The sequence below is a fragment of the Taeniopygia guttata genome, chromosome 3 (genome assembly GCF_048771995.1).
Source record: "Taeniopygia guttata chromosome 3, bTaeGut7.mat, whole genome shotgun sequence".
NCBI classification, from domain to species: domain Eukaryota; kingdom Metazoa; phylum Chordata; class Aves; order Passeriformes; family Estrildidae; genus Taeniopygia; species Taeniopygia guttata.
Genome location: NC_133027.1, coordinates 35,630,248 through 35,651,164, shown reverse-complemented (window position 1 = coordinate 35,651,164; position 20,917 = coordinate 35,630,248). Strand labels below are relative to the sequence as shown.

Below are 20,917 nucleotides of genomic sequence, written 5' to 3'. Positions count from 1 at the left end.
TATTTAACTTTGTCTATCAGCAGACAGTAATGGTGCTGCAGGGAAAGGTGTGAGGATCTTGTACAGAAGATGTCAGTGGGCCTCATGTTGGTCATAGAGTGCTTTGTAAATATTAAGCCAGTTTCTCATGTAAGAAGTTATTGAAGGAAAAATAGTTGTCTTGATTTTTGAAAACATTATGATATTCAGTTTATATTCATGTAGTCATCTAGTCTCTCTAGAACTGTTAAATTCATGGCTTTTCATAATATTTTGGCAACAGGTTTCACAATTTAGGTACAGTGTGATTTTTTTATCTTTTTATTAAACTTTCACCTCAGAATAAAATAATGAATGATTAACCTGTGCCAAACTGAGAGTAGGTAGTCCTGACCTAGCATAATGAAATACAACATCCCCCATGGTTTTTGTATGTACTTGCTTGCATGTAGGTATAACCTAAAGTACTTGGAGGTGGTGGTCTTTACAGAAGTAGCACTTGGAGTTGTTTCTTCCATTTAGTCTTGTCTGAGTTGACGCTTTATCTATTATTAGCCTCTTCCTATTCTCATAAACTTCATACATGATTTCTTCTGCAGGTAATATTTCAGGGACTTTGGATCATGGTCATAAAAGCTTTATCCTAGAGCACATCACAAGCATGGAATTTCTGGCTTTCAAACCTAAGTTTGTAGGTGCATTGCTCTGTTTTTTCTGGATGAAGTACATCTTGGCTGTGAGCAGGAGGAAATGAGGCCATCCCTTCTCAAAACATAACTCTCAAAATGTTTGGCAGCAGTCAATGTTTGGTCATTCTTAACACAGTCTTCTAAGGAACACAGTTAGCAAGACTCAGTGCTCTTCTACAGGTATCCTTGGTGGTTTCTGAGCAAGAGGGCCACAATTCAAATACTGGCCATGCCTTTCTGTTCCCTTGTTCACTTCCTTCACTGAGTCCTGGATGTTTCCAGGGGATTCCTGTCCTCATTTGGCTTGTACTGTTATTTTTTAATAATTTCTGCTATCTATTGTGTTGGGTTAGAACTGAATGTTCTCCCTTCTCCACAGATTTGGGGGACCCAAATTTATCTTTTCAAGGGCATCTGCACTTTGAGCTAATGGGAAGTTACTTCTGTGGATTTTGGCATGTTATTATCTTCCTTATTCCATTATATCCTACTGAGACAGTCCTCTGAAACAAAGAAGTTTCATACAGATGCTTTTCACTAAATTGGAAAGTCAGTTTGTGTGACAGTTAGTAATGCAGTATTTATTAGAACCTCCTTGTTTCCTTTACTAAAACAGTCATCTTGTGGATCTACGTGCAGAAGACTGGACAAAAAGTACATGATCCCAAGTGCAATGTCTTTACTCTGGCTAATCTTTTCTTTCTAGTGCCAATACCACATGAAAGGTAGGCTATATCCTTAGCAACAAATAAACTATGTATCTGCATTTTAAAATAGAGGTATTATTTTGGCATATTACAGTTTCGTATCAACAACTACAGCTTGTATCAATATATAACCATGTTACTCTTCAATGTCTTTCTATTTGTCTGAAGTTTTAGGGAGATTTTGACTCTATGCCAGCCTGCAACACTGTCTTCTGGTTAAAAGCTCCCCAATTTCCCAAAGCAGTATATTCCTTAATTAAATGTACTTTATGGGCAGAGATTGTATTTAGATTTCACACCTTTACTTGGCCAAAGATTCCACTGGCAACACTAAGGTATCAGGTCACACAGTACAGGAGAGGTCTATTTATTAGCTCTGTCAAACTCTATAGAAGCCATATTTATCTACTAAAATTTTCCTCCCATGAAACAGCCTCTGTAAACCTGACAGATTTTGAGTTTCCTAATTGTCAACATCATTTGATATCCAAAACAAACCTCGAGTCACTTCCTTTCAGTAAGAGAGATTTAACTTTCCTTAGTTCAATGCCTTTTCAAGGATAGCCTATCAAATCCCATGCAGTGTCTGCAAATGACATTACTCCATCCTTCCTTTTGTACAGAATGATAGGTACAGTTGCCTCCCTTCTGCCTTGAGTGGCCCTGGGACAGCCCTGAAGTTGTAGCTTGCTCTTGACAGTAGTTTGCATATTGTATCCATCTCCATGGACTGGAATTCTGCACCATTCTAGTGCTCATTTAGGACAACCCAGACAGTGACAGCTCGTGCCACTGGAACAAAGAGATAAGTGCAACAGAAAACAAACACCTTGCAACTCATTGTTTGGGAAGTACTAAGAAAAATGTGTGGGTATCTTTCTCCCTTCCTAGGGCTATGCTGTGGAAGGGAAAGAGCTTTCTTCCAGATATCAGTGGGATAAAAAAATAAATGGTGTTGCTGCATGTGTTTGCAATTAGGTATCACCAGCAGTAGGGATTTTTGTGTTGGTAACATGAGCTTGTAGGAGAGAATTGTTATAGTTGACTGATAAACATCTAGTGCAGTGTTTTGTTTTGTTTTAATATTAAGACCATCTTAGAGATAGAGGAATCCTACGCTGTCCTTCTATGGATAGAGTCCATGTCCCCAGTAATTCCCGATGCTATCATCTGACACTGCAAAACAAGGTACCAGTAGTATTCAGAAGAGATGCCAGTAATTTAGAAGCATTACACTGCTTTATTAGCTCATTCTGTATGTATCCCAGCCCATGCTCAGATGATGTTTTTCTTTAGGGGTGTCCTTACACTGGAGTTTCTCCAGCTCCTATTTTCTGTACATTTGTTGCACGTCCTTTGGCACCGCCCAAATCCCCTGCTTACACATTCAGCAGCTTCTCTGTTCGAAATACTCTTGTTACTCAGTCCAACATTGCCTCATTGTTGCATTTCCAATACAAGATATTTAGTAGCTTTTAAAAAAACCACTACCCTAATTCCTGCAGCTGTATTTGGTGAAGTCCAAAAGAGGAAGGAAAAACCCTGGTAAAATCGCTGCAACTTTGCAGTAGCTTGGCTATTCTAACATCATAGTTTTCTGTCTCTATCTACAAGCTTTCTAAATAGATAGCCAGGTCTTAAAATGAAAAATGAAAAATCAAAAGTGAAGACAAGGCATAAATATTTTCAGCCTTTAAGAGCATAACAAATGGGATGATTGTGTGTTGTTATGTATCTTGTGTTTCTCTATATTTATGGCTAGATGTTTTGGTCCTGGAGCTTTTTACATACTACATTTGGGAGTGCCATATGCGTAAGAGGCTTCTGAAAAAGACAAGGAAAAAAAGTTTTGGGATACAAGTGAACCCTTTTATTTTTTGCAAGGCAATTCCCTCCTTTTTTAGCAAAGTTTTACAGCTGCATAAAATTGTTTTCTTATGGGCAGAGCTGAATAAAAAGTGTCATCATCATTAATTATAATAAACTGAAAATGAAAAAGACTAGGACATAATAGCATTATGACTCTATTGTAGAGTAGCGGTTACATAATGTAATTTGCAGCTGGGTAGAGAAAAGTTTGCAAGGCGTCTGACATCCTGACCACTGCTCTTTGAATTAAGTGGTGGCACTGTCAGTTCTGCTTTTTGGCTAATGAGTATTAGGTGATTAAGCCACATGCAGGAAATCCACTATCTTTTGGAAAATGGTGGGTAAGGGCCTGCTGGGAGCATAGATCAAATAGATGAATGTGCATAAACCAAACAAAGCAAGTTGTTCTTGTAAGAAAAGCAAGTACTTCCAGCTGAAGGCAGACAGTGATATAGAAGGCTTAAATCAACTGGCAGAAATAAGGGAAACATTTACTGAGAAATACAAAAAAAGAAAAGCAAGCTTCAGTTTGTACTGAAGGAGAACCCATGCCTTTGGCACAAAGATGGTCAAAAGACAGTTCTCATTTTCTTAATTTCCAAAGTAACTGCTTTTTGTTAAAAAGTAACTGAGTTTTTGTTCAGTCTTGAGGAAAAAAAGGGAATTTAGGGCTCTCACAACTTCCTTTTAGTACTCTAGTATACTGAAATTAACTATTGTTTTCGGCATTCTGGTGGAATTTTCTACCTAAAGAAAAAGCTTCCTATTCTTCAGATGAAGCTGTAATGTAGCTTATAGAGACACAGCAGCACATTTCCATTTCAAAAGTTCACAATATTATAACAACTTTGTTGTATCAGAGGGTATTTTTGGTTGCTTTTAACTTTTCTCTTAGTGTTCTTTAGATTTATTTTAAGCATGTATGAATGTACAGGTTTGCTGCACTGTGTGTTGAGGGTCAGGTTATTCACACAGCCTGTTTTAGGCAACAATATGTCTGAGAGTTTCCCTTTGTCATCTAAAAGGAGCTTCTTAAACATGACTTGAAGATATTTATCTCTAGCGATGAAAATATAGAACATGGTTTGATTTCTGTTCAATTAATAATGGGGGTTTTTCCATTAATAAGTAGTAGATGAGCATGGGGTACTTGTCATTCTCAAGAAAATAGTGTATTGAAAAAGATTGCCGTTTTGCCTTATTTTGCAAGCAATGTGCCTATTTCTGCCTCTAATTTGCCATTTAACGTAGAATGTAGCAATGCTCCAGTTTGTGCATTGAAATGGAATTCTTTTTGAGGGTGGTTATAATGTCAGTCATTTGATGAATGGTTTGTTCATTCAATTTTACAGTGAAACAAATGTTATCTTTGAAAGATGGCATAAAATGTGGCATGTAGGCTTCCAAAGGCAACGTCCTCAGAAAAGCTTGTGTGCTTTCTGACACTGGACTTGAGCCTTTGATTCCCTTGAAGAGGCTGGAAGCTCCCCAGTGACGTTTCAGAAACACTTCTGTTGCTAAATGATACTATTTGAATACTCCAGCACCCCATAGGACTGGCTCTGACTCCTCACTAGGTCCGTTCCCACCCTGTGCTTTGTTTCCTGTATGTGTGTAGTGAAGACCTCAATATTAGGTTGTGTTACCTGGGACCATTGAATGTTGTGTTTTTTCCCAAAATGTTGATCTGACTTCATGAAATGAAAATCTCTACGTGGAGTCATGACTGAGTTTTTATAAGGAGGGAAAGTATAAGGCAATTTGCCTCTGATGGATGAGGTGAATTTTTAGCACAGTGGCCAGATATATTGAAGATGTTTAATGCCCAAAATGTTTCCTTGGGGTTGCATCTATTATATTTATTTTCTCAAATTTTATGATAAAGGCTTCTAGTAATTTTTGAGTCATAAAATCATTATTTTTTCCTTTAATATATTCAATTCCTATGATTAAAACCACTTTGTATAGGTAATATATATGTCCTGGGTTTTTCTGAAAAACTATTAATACTTCTTCTGTGAGTGAATTTCAGAAAACAACTAGTGTGTTGGAACTTGTTAACATCAGATTACATAAATCTTAAGAATAATCATGCTGCTTCTCAGTTTCTCTGTCTGAGATAGAGTTGGACCTGCAGGTGTGTTCCCCATGTTAAAAGTTTTATTGAACACAGCACTAAACATTTGGTGTGTCTCATACGTTCATTCATGCTGTAAATTTAACAGGAAGTAAGTACAGAAATAGTGCTGCTCATCACGTTGTTTGCATTTTTAAAAATGTGCAAATGGTAAAGGGAGTTTTGTACTTTTACAGAGTGTTCATTTTCAGCAGTTAGAGTCAGCTCTATGGAAGATAGTGTCTCATTTCAGAAATGACTTTTTCATTGTAGTTGGGTAGGATATGCCATAGGAAGAAGCATTTTTTAATAAGTGTTCACTTTTGTCTTGGTTAATAGTTACTGAGAATAAATTATGGTGATTTAAAGGTCAGTTAATGGGCTTAAAGGATGTTATTTTCTAAATATGGGAAATTTTCCATGTTCCAATGGGCCAAGCCATCGCAAGTTGTTGAAATAAATAGGACAGTGATCTCACTTGTTTGAGTATTTCACAGTTTAAGTAGCATTTAAAAGTTGGGTTTTTAAGAAAAGCATCACTAGCATTGCAAGATTCCTAGCAGATAACATGGTTGATGTTGTTTCTTGATGGCTTTCTATGCAGTTAACATTAGCATAAAATAATACAAATGTGACAGCTATTGAAACAGAAGTGTAGGTTATTTTTTGTCTTAAAAAGGAATGGGTCTGGCTCTGGTAAACCATTCTCTCATTCACAGTCTTCAAATACTTCTATTTGTGCCCATTAGAGCGTAAGTAATTAAGTTATTTATTGAGCAACTGTCAGAGGAATTTAAGTAGCTTCTGGAGCAAAAGAGCTCTGGTGCTTAAACCATACTATTTTGCAGAGTCTACCTTTTGCTTTGCAAACACATCCCATTGAATTGCTGCTATGTGGTTAAGGCACAATATGTAAAATCTGATTGTCTAGATTAGTGATGCTTTAGGAATATGATAAAATCAATAAATTCATGTTTTAATAAGTGACTATAAAAACATTATTTGATTTAGTCTTTTTCTGAAAGGATCATGAAAAGGATGCATCATTAGTTTGGACATTCAGACCACAAAATGCTGTGCAAGTAGAGGAGGTGAGGCAGTAAATGAGAAACAGTGTTGGATATCTAGAGTATAGTTAGATATCAGTAAAGAGTATTTTATATGAGTAATGCAAAACATCTGCAATGACTAACTCCATGAAGTTTTTACTAGGAAGTATTTTTAGTATAGTTTGAGGTGAACATTATGGTTTCCAAAATTAACTAGATATTTTTTTGATTATTAGTGAAGTGTTAAGCTATAATTATTCTTGGTACCATGTAAAATTGCTTTTAAAGTTTTCCAGTGTAAGGCTTGTAATGCTGTTACTCTGATTATTTTTACAATGTAATTTTTTGGGGATTGAATGAGAGCAGGTGAGGAATTACTTCACTGGGTTGCTTTTCATCGTACCAAAGCCTTGACTTCTTTGCCCATTTCTGGAGCCTATCTGATGGGCATTTTACAGCGTAAAAGCAAAATGTTTCAAGAAAAAAAGGTACTTTTTGCAAAAATCTGTGTACATTCAAACTCATAATGTAGATATTACATGCTTTGGTAGCAAGGATCGCAAGGGGCTGAAAAAGTCCACGCCTTTTGAAGAAAAGTAGTAAGACAGGACTGATGCAGGTTTTTTTCTCTGTTCCTTTGTCATTTGCCTTCAGTCTGTACTGCTATGGGCAGTTCGTAGTTTTTTTTCACTGTCACCTGCTCTGTTGTGTTACAATTTAGAAAATGTATGATGTATACAAGCTCTGGAGCCTGTTTCAGATGCAGAAGGCAGATGGGGCAATGTCTGTGTGATCTGGCCCCTGCCCACAGGTGTATCACGACTGTTACAGCAAGTTACATAACTCACTATGTTGCAAATTGTGGAATAGCAGCCCCTGGTTCCCTGCTTCCCTGATCCCACACCAGGTCGATGAGGGAATGCTGAGACCTGAAATCATTTTTCTGAGTAAACCCAGGATGTGGGCAGGAGTTTTATGTGGAAGTTCCTGGAACCCGTGGGGTTGTTTGAACCAGCTCTTCTGACTGAGTGCCACCTGGATGAGTCTCTTTGAAGCACACAGTGTCTATTGTCATTTATCAAAGAAACAAGGCAGCTGAAGATCCTCGGCAGGCTTGAGTGTAGTGTGGATACTGTATTCACTTCTGGCAGCATCCAGAGCACTACAACTTGCTGGGGCTTGCATCAGAAAAATTATAATCTTAAGTAGATATCTATCCCAGTTGTATTTTTAATTTTTTTTATAATTATAATTTATTTATGTTTTAACATTTGAACTAAAAGATTTTCCCAGTATCTGAATCATTGTGTCACTAGAGTTATGTACCTTTTATTTCTCCAAACCTTATCCTTTTTTTTTTCTGAAACCTCATTCTCTGAGGTCATATTTTCAAATGCCAGGCTTACAGCTGCTGTCTTTCAGGTTAACTTTATCACTTTCCCATTCTAAAGGCTACTTCACGTTGGATACTGTACAGTTCTGTAAGTGGTCCAAATGTACTTCTCTCTTCTTTATAGATGTTATTTTTAACTGTAACGACTATTGGAGCATGACATTCACTAACAGGGATTGATCAACAGCTTTGATGGAGCTGGGCATGTGAAAGAAGGCTACAGAGGCTGCCAGCACTGGATAAAGACTGTCATGAAACAGTGTTTATCAGAGGAGATTCTTGAAATAAAACTAAATGCTGGTTTTAAAATAGTTTGTTCCTGTAGCTGAAGATAGACTGTTCAGACCCCTTGACATGAGCATTTCCCATTTACAGGGATTATGAAGATTGTGTTTTTCTGTATTTTAATCAGTTCCCTACACTCTTATGCCAAATTGGGCATTTGAAGCACTATAAAAATATATGAGGCTTTCATTATTGTTTTATGTATAGCAAAGTGGAGTTGGCATGTTAGCATCTGTCTTTCAGAGTATTTGATGTCTTCTACAAAATAAATTTTATAATCAGTAGTCATTTACAAAACCAAATGCTAAGCATGAAATAACACATAATAATTATAAACTTTTATGTCTTTTCAGGATTAGCATCTTACCCTTGTTGTCATTTATATGCTGCTAGAATTTACCTTTTTTATGAACTACATGTTGCTCATGTATAGCTCCACACTTTCAGAGGTTTTAGCGGTACCTACTGTTCTCTTAATGCTCCTGTCCTATTTTTGTTTTTGATTTAGTCTTTATATTGCTTCTTACAAATTTTTCTGTTTAAATGTGATTTGAGTGTGCCACATATAGAAAATGCAAAGCCCAGGTTTCTTTAACACTGATGAATTCAGGCTGACAGTCAGTAACAACTGCTATTTCAGCTGCTATCAACTATTTTCTATATTGAAAAACATACCTGTGTATTGCATAGTAATGAAATTCATCCCTGTACAAAGAAAAGGTGAAGGAAAAGCAAAGCTGTCAACAGCTGCATTTCTTAAATCAGGCCATTTCTTGTATTTATTAGGCCTCAGTGGTCTGCAATGCAAGGGAACCTGGTATGGTAAGATGTAATGAAAACTTTGAGGACTTTTTTATATGAAGAAATGAGACCACATGAAACAGTCACAATTGAAAATGTGGTGAAAAAAGAGCAGAATGTTCTTTGGGAAGGATATAGGTACTCTTAGTTCCTAGTACAAAGTTTGTATTGTATTGCTTTTTATGATTTTAAAAATAGGAAGGGATTTCAACAGTGACCAGGGAAGTAGTTTACCTCTTTCTTGTCAAGTGCAGAAGTTTGGAAGATTCTAGGCTCACAAATAAACTTTGTCTTGCCCCTGAGATTTTTTGTTTTGTTATTATTATTAAGCTTGTTGGTTTAGGCTGGCTGGGGAAGTGAAGTCACCTATACTGTAACTCTATGTACAGTTCATAATTCAAATAACAGTTTTGAATATGTAGGGTTGTAGGGTTGTGAGAAAAGTCTGAACTTCTTTTCATTAAACATGTTTGGCATTTTCTGAGGCATGTTAAGATTGCCTCCTGTTGTTATAAGAAGAGGAAAGAAAGGATTATTCTGGTACAATGACACATTTTCCTAAACTGTTCTTTAATAGAAAATAGACAAATACATTGCTGGTAGATCATTGCTTCCTCGAAACATAATAAACAAATGCTTCATTTAATTCTGTTGACTTTGTTCTCAGAGATGAGAATTTTAATAAAACAGACCCAAATCGTGTGCTGTAGAATGACCTCCACATAACTGGTAAAATATGCTACAGTGTAGCGAGCTCAGTGACCAAAAATAGATCCACCCTTTGTTGAGTGGATCCTGATGTCTTCATGTGGGCTCCCCCCCTTACTCTTCAGTCTTTCAGCTGGTGTGATGAGAAGAAAGGAGGCATAGTTACGTCTTTGCCTAATTATTCCTCAGTTGTAGTTTCATTTTCTGGCTAGCTGAAGTGGGTGTCACTAGCCATGCTTGCTTTGGCTGGGCTGGCATCAGCCAGTGCTGAGCTGAGGGCTCACTGGGCCAAACTGGTTCTAGATGAGCATTTCTGCATATGTGTTCAGGCAAGTTCTATCATACGTGTTTAGGCAAGACAATCTGTACTGCACCGTGTTCAAAATGAACACATTAATTAGAAGACTGATCTGAGGCTGCAAGCTTCAGAACAGTTTTAACTTGCAGTTCTGGTGATTGGCCTTCTTACCTTACAAGAAAAGATAGTATGTATAACCGGGATACCAATTAAAATAGAAAGGACCACCCTGTGCTGTAAAACCTACAGTTGCTATTCCTGTGAGCTTGCCAACCTGGACTGCTCTGAAAGTGTGTGCTAGAGTACTTAATCCTGCTTCCCCATGAGTTGCTTTTCTTCTTAGAAATGTGAATATGTGCACGCTGAAAAACAAGCACCGCGTTCTTCCCCATAATATTTTCCCTGTGTCTTGCTTCTTTCTCCATGTCATTATATGTATTACTTGTCCATCTACTTAAGTGGCCCTGTGCTGAAGTGCTTTGTCAGACAGATTCACATCCTGCAGTCCATCTCTTTGTCGTCCAGCAGAGTAGGGTGTGTGTCACTGGCATGACAGTGTTTATTTTTATCATTCACATTATACTGAAATGGATAATTCAGTCATATTTCCAGATTGAAATCCATGTAGAACTGAATCCAGTTTAAGTCATCAAGCTTACCTCCTGCTTCATTCTTATAGCTGTGCTATGACAACCCCAAAATAACTATGTCTGCTAGGTAGCCAGTAGCCAGATTGCTGGGTACCTTTTCATCTTCTCAGCCCTATCCCACTTAAAATAAACTTATGCAGTTGGTACTTTCCCTGGCTATAGCATGACCTCATAGAAAAGAAAGAAAATACATGTAGTGCTACCTTTTGATGGCTATCTGCAGGTAGAATTGCCAGTGAATTCAGTCCCAGTAGTACTGGCTGCGTATTCTTGTGGCTGACACCTTTGCAAGTCAGGGTTCCTCTTACCAACCTGGTGTACCTACTTGCAGAGAGTACCTTACAGAAGAAAAGTGTTTTAATTAAAGAAATGAAAGATAATGAAAAGAGATCCAGATAAAAGAATTTTAAAAAATAATCTCTTTTGTTCTGTTCCCTTGAATTTAAGGGCATGTTCTTGGTCAGGCCAGTATATCCTTAAATGCCTTACTAAACTACAGAAATAATGAAGGAAAAGGGAGAAAGAAAGGAGTGAAATGCTTTTGATAGCACTATTTACATTTCAGCTTCTGTTTTCCATTGTGGCTTGAATCTGATCCCGCTTGAACAGATTTCTGAAATACTCTCTGAATACATATTCAAAGGTCTTTACAAATGTTCTAACAAAATTCCTTCTGGAGCAGCCACCCTGTCTTTATTTCCCTCTGCTGGGGAATTTATTCCATGGTGACCTCTCTCCCTAACTTGCAAGGAAGAGGTCATTTAGGCACACTGGGCTGGGCTCTGACTCTCTAGAAAATCAATAAAAAAATCTTGCTTCATTTAACACAAATCTATTAGGTTGGTGCTAATTGGAGAATGGAGACAAGGAGAGGAGTGATCCCACAAGATCGCTTTCTTCCAGCACTCTGTGCTTGCTTTCAACACTCATCTGTCACAGCTGTCTGTTGAGGCTAGCAGTTTTGATAAGATATATTTTATGATTTAACAGTTTACAGGCTGTTTTACAAAATAATGTATGGTACAATACATCAGAAAAGAAGCATCATGTATTTTTCTTTGCTGTTTTATGGATTTCATTGTTAAGGAACATCTTTTTTCGTGTAGCTGGCTCACAAATAGATATGCTTCTGTGCAGTAAACACCAGGACTTTCCCAAAGTGTGGTAAAATTAACCCTCCTGTCCCTGAAGGTCTGCTGCCTCCACTGGGATGGAGAAATTAATTTGCTGTCAGATGTTACTTATTTTGAAACAACTGAGATACATTAATATCCAGCCTGATCTGTTAGTTCTGTGCATGGGAAGTGGACACAAAAGGAGAATGAATTAGAAATGCCAGGATGAGAGAATTTCTAGTTCTAGGGGAAAATGTGTAAAATGAAATACTTTGGTTAATCACAGTTTGGTTTACATTGCTTTTTGTCCTAAATAATAAAGAATTTAAGTTGCATACTTTTGACATCAAAGAGGGAAAGAAGACACTTAAATATTAAATACAAAATTCAATATAAAAATATAAATTGCATGATAATTTATATACAAATATATAATCTAGTATGTTTGAAACAAACATATGAGATTACACATAATGTTTGGACTAATTTTGCTGTCTTGGTTAACACTGCAGGAGATTTTTTGCTTGACTTGGTATATGTGCAGTCATATCTGAGAAGGATTTTCCTGATTTATTACTTTTATTTAGACCTATAAGACCCACTTGTATGAATATGAGGTCACATTCTTATAGACTTAAATTTCAATTATTTTTTCAATAATTTTCTCTAAGTTTAGCTTTAATGTTTTTGAAATAGGCAACAGGAAGTGCTTCAGAATAATTGTAGAAGATGATGCCTTATACTTAATAATGCAAAATGTAATTACAAGAAGGTATCTTTGGCATGGTTATCTTCATTGATGTTTCCTTTGTGGATTTTGAGAGATTGCATTTAAGTGCATTCATGGGTTTTGAGAGATGGCATTTTTCTGCTATCTCACATGAAAGAAGTAGATAAGAAATGGAATTAAATGAACTCTGGACAGAAAATGGCAATCTAATAAAATAGGGAGAGTGTTTTCCAAACACATAACTGAATGCTCCTGATTTATTTTATGTAATGGTAATATCTGGCTTGTTTCAGGTTTTGTTTGTAGCTTAAAGCTTTGGCCTATTCTTATTTCTAAATGTTGGACTCTGGGGCAATAATGATTACTGTCATAAGAGGAACTCATTTTGTGGTCAGCGACAACTAATGAACACACTTGAACAGATCAAGTGCTGAGCGAGTTGGTTTCAGAAAGGACTTTTACAGGTTCTCTCTGCTCAGTAAATCTTTGCTAAGTTACTTGTTCTCTGACTTCTAAATGCAGATGATTAATTTACTTATTCATACAAAATTAAGCTCTCATAATTGAACTGAATTTACGTATGCTAGGAACACATTTGCGTAGATTTAATGTATGATTTGATTTTACTTACTTTATTTATATTACATTGATTTATAATTATTAGTTAACTCTTTATATGAAAAGTTTTTTTTTTTTTTTTGCAGAGGTCTTTTTATTTCTATCCATGACCGGGGTCACATTGCTACAATGCTTAAATCCTGGCCAGAAAGTGTCATCAAGGTAAGTACAGTTTTAGTTGCATAACAAAGCTGATGCTGTTTTGTACCCAACATTAATTAATTAAGATATTTTTTATAAGTTTAGATTTTGGTGATTTCTTAATTCATTTTTTCAGCAGAAAGAATGCTGTTACAGCCAAAGTTTGAGGCATTTAAACACTTAGTTTTTTAGCTATAGGTGTCCTTTACTGACTAACTGGTCAATTACATTGAATATTATGTAAAAAAAACCAACCTGAGTGCTTTTTCTGCATTTCAGGAAATCAGAGAATGGGTGAGGTAGGAAGGCACTCATCTAGGCCATCCTCATGCTCAAATGAGGTCAGCCAGGACAGGTTACTCAGGGTATGTCCAGACTCTGAGTTTTGAGTATCACGAAGGGTAGAGACCCCACATGATCTCTTGGCAACCCCATTCTAGAGTTTGAGTTAATAGATCTCCACTTACAGTGCTTCACAATCTCTCTTAAAAAAATCTTAAATTTCCAACTAAAATGACTTGCTACTGAGTATGACAAGAAAACTATTGTGTTGTCAGCTGTTTGCCATACTGAGCAGTTCTCTTCTTTATTGTGAAAAGTCTTTCTTATTAGCATAGACAGTTTTTGGGGTTTACTAAGTTACTATATTTCTGTCAATGAGAGCACATGCTTCCTGATATATATAAGTATGATAGAGGGTGTTATTTACTCAAGAGAGGAAGACATACATCTTTGAAGGTAAGAATCAGGTGGTTGTAGACAGCCCTGACAAAGGCCAGTAGGAGTGACTGGCTCTAGTTCTGCTGAAAACAGACATGACAAAACCCAGGAGTTTATTGTTCTTCTTTTTTTGTGGATAACTTCCTTTCTCTTCCTATTCTGTTTTCATACTGTTGAAAGAAAAATGTGAGAGGGAAGAATGCCAGTTCTGTTGTAATGTAATACTAAATACCTCTCTTGTGTATTCTTAAAAGTTTTACATGAAAGTCCCATTTACAGTGAAGCAAAGGTCTAAAATAGTGTAACAAAACCACAGTAAAATATAATAAAACAATTTTTTGCTTTTGTTGTACTATTGATTTGTTTGCACCTACTGCAGTTTATACATGTAAAATAAAAAATAATGGTAAGAAAGTAATGGAATACTTGGTACATACAAGCAAGGAAGTGATTTTTACAGTGCCTTAATTTCTTCCTCCAGGCTATTGTGGTGACTGATGGTGAACGTATTCTTGGGCTTGGAGACCTTGGCTGTTATGGAATGGGCATTCCTGTTGGTAAACTGGCACTTTATACAGCATGTGGTGGAGTAAAACCTCATGAGTGTCTACCAGTGATGTTGGATGTGGGAACAGATAATGAGGTAAATCCTTTTCTGCAGTGTAGTGAGGAGTTTTTGTTACAATATCGGCTTTGATTCTATGCAAACTAAAAGGTTGTAAGGAAAATGTCTTATCCTATTATACAGTGTAGATATACTCATCCTAATGTGCAGTGCAGACTGTTTTGTAAGGTTTAAGTAATTAAGGTCACTGTTGCCTCTAAAAATGTGCTGCATACACTGTACATGTTAAAATGTGGTACAGGAAATTTGGTCTCAAGAAGAGGAGGATGATAGAGTTAAAAATATAATTTAAGGCAGCGTTCTTTCTCCACTTCTGTCACAGAATTTTTCTACAGTGATTTCCGATGTGAATTTTGAATTCAGATTCAGAATAACTATGCCCCTTGTTTTGGTGAACTGCTTGAGGCTGTAGCCTGATCTGTGCTGGCAAGGTGTGTTTATATAATTCAGTTATATGTTCCCTTTAGTTATAAAAAGCACTGTAAATTTTCTACAAGTGAGGTTCTAGTGCTTCAAGTAGGTGGACCTCCTTAACTTGGCTTCCCTTTTGTGTGAAATTCAGAGATTTAAACTTGTTGAAAATTGGCTCTCTTCTTTCCAGTACTCTTGGGATTACTGGTTAATTACTTGGCCTTGATTTTCCCTTTTTTTTTTTTTTGGTCTGAAAGAACCTTTAAATACTTGAAGGCTCTGGATGATGTTAAATTAAAAAGAAAATCACCTGCAACGTATTCGCATTTTTGTAGAAGTAGAGAGGTTGTATTATGAATGATACAAGTGTTAAACTTTATGCATGATAAATGGATCAGAGATTTATGTGCATTGTAGCTAAACAAAGCATTCCTGCACTAGTAAATTTAGCTGGAGCTCCTGGATTGTTGCGTTGGGCGTGTGCATCTTCAGCTTTATACACACACCCTCACCACTGCCCCAGTGGGGTCATTTAGGCAATGGCTGATGAAAGCATTACTGAACAAGAAATGTCTGCTCCCCTCTCTCTCTGTGCCACCAAAGCCCCCTTCTAACAGCAAACAGGCTTTCTTGTGAGATGTATCTGAACACGGTAGGAAGCAGCCATATCAATTAACATATAAGTCTCATTATCTAGAAAACATTTTTATTCTTGGTTTGAGCAGTTATTTTAGTTTTGAGCAGTTGTGCCAGTTTTGTAATCTATTAATGAATGTTTCTAAGCAGTTAATTGCATCAGCTACTTCTGATACTTCAGTAGGCTTTTCATTTTGCTTTTATGCTTCTGTTTCACTCTAATTTTAATTTTTTGTGGTATATTATTTGCTTGAAAGATATCCAACACCTATATATACACACAGCATCAGCAAAACAAGCTTATCCATGCTAGTAGCCCAAATTCTGTGTCACTGTTCTTGTGATTAAGCATTGAGTTCAATGTCTGTGGAGGAGTAGCCAACAAAGTATTACAATGTGCATAAAATTTGTGTGACCTGAAGTTTGTTGATGCTCTGAAATACCTTCTGATCAGGAGGATGCTTTTTGGTTTTGTTTTTTTTTTTCATTTTGGGATATGACTTCTTATTAGGCTTCTTATTAGGAGGGAATGTGACCTCTGCATTCGGCTCTTGGGGTGTGAACAGGTGTGACTTTGTTGCTGTACCCCTTAACTGATAACATGACATGGGCCTGATAGTATTCATTAATGGGAGCTTGGATACAGTTCTCAGGCTTCTTTAGTCAAAGTCAGGGATCCTGGGGCACCATCTCTCTTAGTTTCTTCCTCCAACACTCTTCCTCCTTATCTTTAAAGCTAAACCTCTTGAAAAAATAAGTGTATTTTTAGTCTGTATTTTCTTAGTCTAGTCAGGATTTTCCATAGTAAGACACAATAGAAATCACTCTGACAACTTGTGCATATATAAATAATAATTATGCTGAACGTGTTTTTTTAAATGTGCAGATGTTTTCCATTTAGATTAGTGCCTTCTCCCATTCTGTGGGTGCCTCCCTGCTTCAAAGGAAGTTTTAAAAATGTACTTTTGGCAACTATAATGTGGAGGTGAACAACCTGCAAATTCTCCAGAAAGATTAATTCTTACTCAAAAGCATATTGCAAAAAACACCAACTTCACAAGCTCTCATCCTATATTGTTTTGGTTTGTACAGAACTCAAACCACTAACTTTGAGGAGCAACTTACTCCATTTGAGATGGTTATTAAAGTCCTTGTTACTGTTAGTTTTAGCAGAAGTATTTTTAGCTAGGATATTTTTTTGTTACTCATAAAATATAGGAGAGAAGAGAGAAGCAAGTAGAGCATTTTTACACAATTGCCTAGATAATAAGCAAGAGAAATGAAAACTGCTTATTTATGGTTAAAAACTTGACCTAGTAGAAAGTCCCGTGTGACCAAGCCAGTAAATGGTTCCATGTAGTCAGTGTAGGACTGAGTGTCCAAAAGAAATGGTGTTGACTGCTGCCAAAAATAACAGGCCTGTTTTGTAAGGTATTGACAGGGCGAGTAATTACTGAGGAACATTTTTATTCAAAGCTTTTCAAATATTATTTGGAGTACTGCTAGAATCTCACTAAGTGTTATGCCTTACCAGTAGTTGTGTATATTTTAGATGTGAGGATGATGCTTCTTAGGTGGGATTTCAATACAATGAAGACATACTTAGGCATTAGTCTGAGTGCTGATATGAAAGTGTTGTTGGAAGTCCTGAATGTTCATCTAAATTTGCAGAATTATATGTTAAATCGCCTTGCAATGTTTAAAGAAATAAACTGTAGAATCAAAATGAATAATTGTCAAGATACACACAGCTGCAATGTAGTGGAGATCTACCTGAAACACATGTTCAGCATTGGAAGAGGGATGGTTTAAGAATGATGGAAACAATCAAGCTGGATCAAAGGGAAGTGTCGGAATCTGCAGGTATTGATGATTCCGAGATTGTATAATGTCTCTGTCTTTCTGCCCCGTTGCCAAAGAAGAAGCCATAATTCATCTGTGCTGGTTTTCAAGGTTGTTTATTCTTGCTTATCTCTAACATGTTCTGCTGCCCTGCCGCAGGTCTGTCCTGCAGGGCAGCGTGTGGGGCTCTGCCCCTCAGTGGGATGTTACAAACATTATATACCAGAAACTACATGTGCTATATTTACAATAATGTGCCAATATCTATCATCTACGTTGAACAGTGTGTCCCCAGCCTAAACCAACAGAAAAATGCCAACACTACAGTGAAACATGGAGAGCATGAAGAAGGAGAAAAAGGACAAAACACACCCAATTTCCTCCATCTTGTCCCCTTTGAACCCTTAATCTAGAAACCTAAAATTTTACTTTTGCACCCATTCCACACTTAATTATTATTCATATCAAACACTCCGAGCTTGTAATTCATCCTGTAAGATTGAAAACTCTTTTCCATGGGCAGAGATCAGAGACACTGTCTTTTGGGGCTCTGTACAGGGGGGTTCCTGACCCCCTGCCAGGGTCCCAGGGCTTCCAGGGCAGCCAGAGGGAAGCCCTGGATTCCCACAGGGAAGCATTTAAACATCAAAATTAGAGTGATGATTGTTTTCTGCTTAAAAGATGTGAATAAACTCTCATGAAATAAACAATGTTGAGACAAGCCTTGTTGGTTTGTCAGTCTGTCAAAATCAGTCTACCTTACAGGGATGTGAAAACTCACACTTTAAAACCAACAAACAGCAAAGCCTAGTAATAGAAACCAAGGTCAAAAACTATCTTTATAGACAGTAAAAAAAGCAAAAGACACTAAAGAAAATTAACTTAATGAAAATAATTATGAATAGTAAGAATGAAGTTTTCTGGTTTTTTCTGCTGCTTTTCCTTTATGATGGTACCTAAGGAAGTATTAGATTGTCCCTATTGGCAAGAAGTCCTATTTCCCATTTTATTAACAGCAAATGAATATGCTGAAAAATCTTTAAAAGTTTATCATGATCCTTAAATCAGAATGTCCAAATAATACTCTGTCAGTTATTTAAAAAAAAATGTGGTAAAAGTTTTCTCTGTCCCATGCTGAGCTGGGTGTGGAAGAAGTACTAGGTTTTTTTTAGGTGTGTCTAGGATGAATTGAAAAAACTCAGGAAGATTGGATTAGAGGTAGGGCTTTTATTAAAAATGCAATGATCCTGGTCCAATGAGAGTTTACAGAATTTTGGTTGACTTATTTTTTATCTTTGAAAGACATTTGATTTTTTTACTGTTTCTTTTAAGAAACAAAACTAATGAAAAGCAAAGCAGGGCTCCTGTGTTACTGAAGAGAATTTAAAATATGTATTTCTGTGAAGAATAATAAAATACTTGTGGGTTTAAGGTATCTCAGGAGATTTTTTTTCAGCTCTGCAATGTTTAATGTCTTTATCAGTGACTTGGAGGCAATATTTTATTGTTCAAGGGTCACAAAAAAGATGTGGTCTATTTAAAGTACTGTTATCCAGACAGAGGAGTAATGCAAGACTGATGTCTTGCGTTATATAGAAGTCAAACCAATGGTGGAAGGATTTATTTTGACCATAAAGATTTTAATCTAATACTGGACGCTTAGCAGAGGAATGAGACCTGTGTTTATTTGATGCCTTAGAAAAGAAGCTTTGACAAGTTCATGGCTGCCAGACCAATTCTAAACTAATCACATGTGTAAATTCAATACTGGCAATAGCCTGTTGTGGGAGATTTGGAAAGACTGTGTGTTAGCTTTAAATTTAAACTATTTACCATAAATTTCAGTTTAGGTAGAAAGCATTCAGCTCTTTCAAACAGTACCTTTACACAATGTGGAAGAGCCAGGACAGTTCATACACAGGCAGTTTCTAGCAGAAGACATTGTGGTGCTCTGAGCACCAGCACGGTGCCATGTGGATTGCCCAGGGGTCAGAGGTCATTCCAGCTGCAATGGCTGCAAGGAAGCTGGACACACATTCTGTTGCCCTGTGTAGACATAGCTAAAAAAGCTGATGGTCCCATATATATGCCCTTAATGTGCAGATGAATCATGATGGCCAGTTTGCTTTTAAAAATGTGTATGTGAACTGTTGGTCTCTTCTCCAAAGTAATAAGGGATAGGATGAGAGAAAATGACCTCAATCTGCACCAGGTGGGTTTTCCATGGGATATTAGGAAGAATTTCTTCACAGAAGGGGTTATTAAGCATTGGAACAGACTGCCCAGGGAAGTGGTAGAGTCCCCATTGCTGGAGGTATTTAAAAGATATGTAGCTATGGTGCTTAGAGACATAGTTTAGTGCTGGACTTAGCAGTGCTGGGTTAACAGTTAGACTTAATGATCTTAAAGCTATTTTCCAACCTAAGTAATTCTATGATTCTATGATTTAAGCACTGAAAAGTGCACGACAGGGAGAAATATGCAGGGCAGCTGCTAGGGCAGCTACTTCTTCCTGTGTGGCGGTTCAGGGACTTGTGGGTTGCTATTTCAAGTTGTTTCCTGCATGCTTGCTTTGGAATATTTTTTTCTCTTAACTTACTAAAATACTGAAGTACAGGAATGTGATGGTTCTCACAGTTGCCCTAAATTGGTCAATGAGCATGCCTGGGCTAGTAGTTCCAACTCCTCTGGAGGAATGACAGGCATCTGTGCTGGAATATGCAGTCCAGAAAAGCTGAGGTGCAATTTCAAGCTCAGCTTTTCAGCTTATCCTAGTTAGCTTTCTGTATTTCCCCATATTATTTCCAATTGTTGTAAGAATTAGTACTAGCCTTCCAAGATTCATATTTTTGAGAAGTACCTACATTTAAATGTGCAAATGAAAGCTGATGAGAAAACAGAAACAAACTTGCTTTTCTTATTCATATTTCAACCAAAATAGAAACCTGGACATTAGAAAACTGATTATAGAGGAAACCTGCAATTTCATACCTTATCGATCTAAAGATATAAATGTGTCAAGTAAATAATTGTGCAGAGCTGCAGGGGTTTCTAAATAAAAGACAATCACAATTTGCGTTCATATGTAGAGGAGTGGCACTTTTACACTTTTTTTTAAATTTAGCAAATACATAATGGGAATGATTATGCTCTCTGATTTTAAAAAGTTCCTGTGAACTTCCCCTTGAATGATGATTGTTAGAACTGGAGATATTTCAGTGACAGTTTTACTGTGACATAGCAGCAATATTTCCTGAATTATATGAATAGAGGTTGGTCCCATATATATAAAGAGTCTATTTTTGTATCTGGTGCATATATGAGAATCTCATTTCTAGGTTATATTCTCCAGTGTGTTCCCTAGTAGTTTTGCATATTTCTGAATACAAATGACACTGTGTGTGATCAAAACAGGTTTCCAGATGTTCAGCTTTTCATTTAGGTGTGTTGAAATGTTACTGACCAAATTAACTGGGGTGATGGAAAGAGGCCTTTTTTATATGCTCCACAAAATAATCAGGCCAAGGAAAGTGCT

General features: G+C 36.8%; 1 protein-coding gene across 1 annotated transcript in view; it reads left to right on the top strand.

Moving 5' to 3' along the window:
- ME1 (malic enzyme 1) overlaps positions 1-20,917 on the top strand; it is a 154,591-nt gene that overhangs the window by 51,441 nt on the left and 82,233 nt on the right. Inside the window, exons 4-5 of the mRNA XM_030267522.4 lie at positions 13,094-13,169; positions 14,350-14,511. Coding sequence (XP_030123382.1) covers positions 13,094-13,169; positions 14,350-14,511 — 238 coding nt within the window. The remainder of the gene's footprint in view (positions 1-13,093; positions 13,170-14,349; positions 14,512-20,917) is intronic.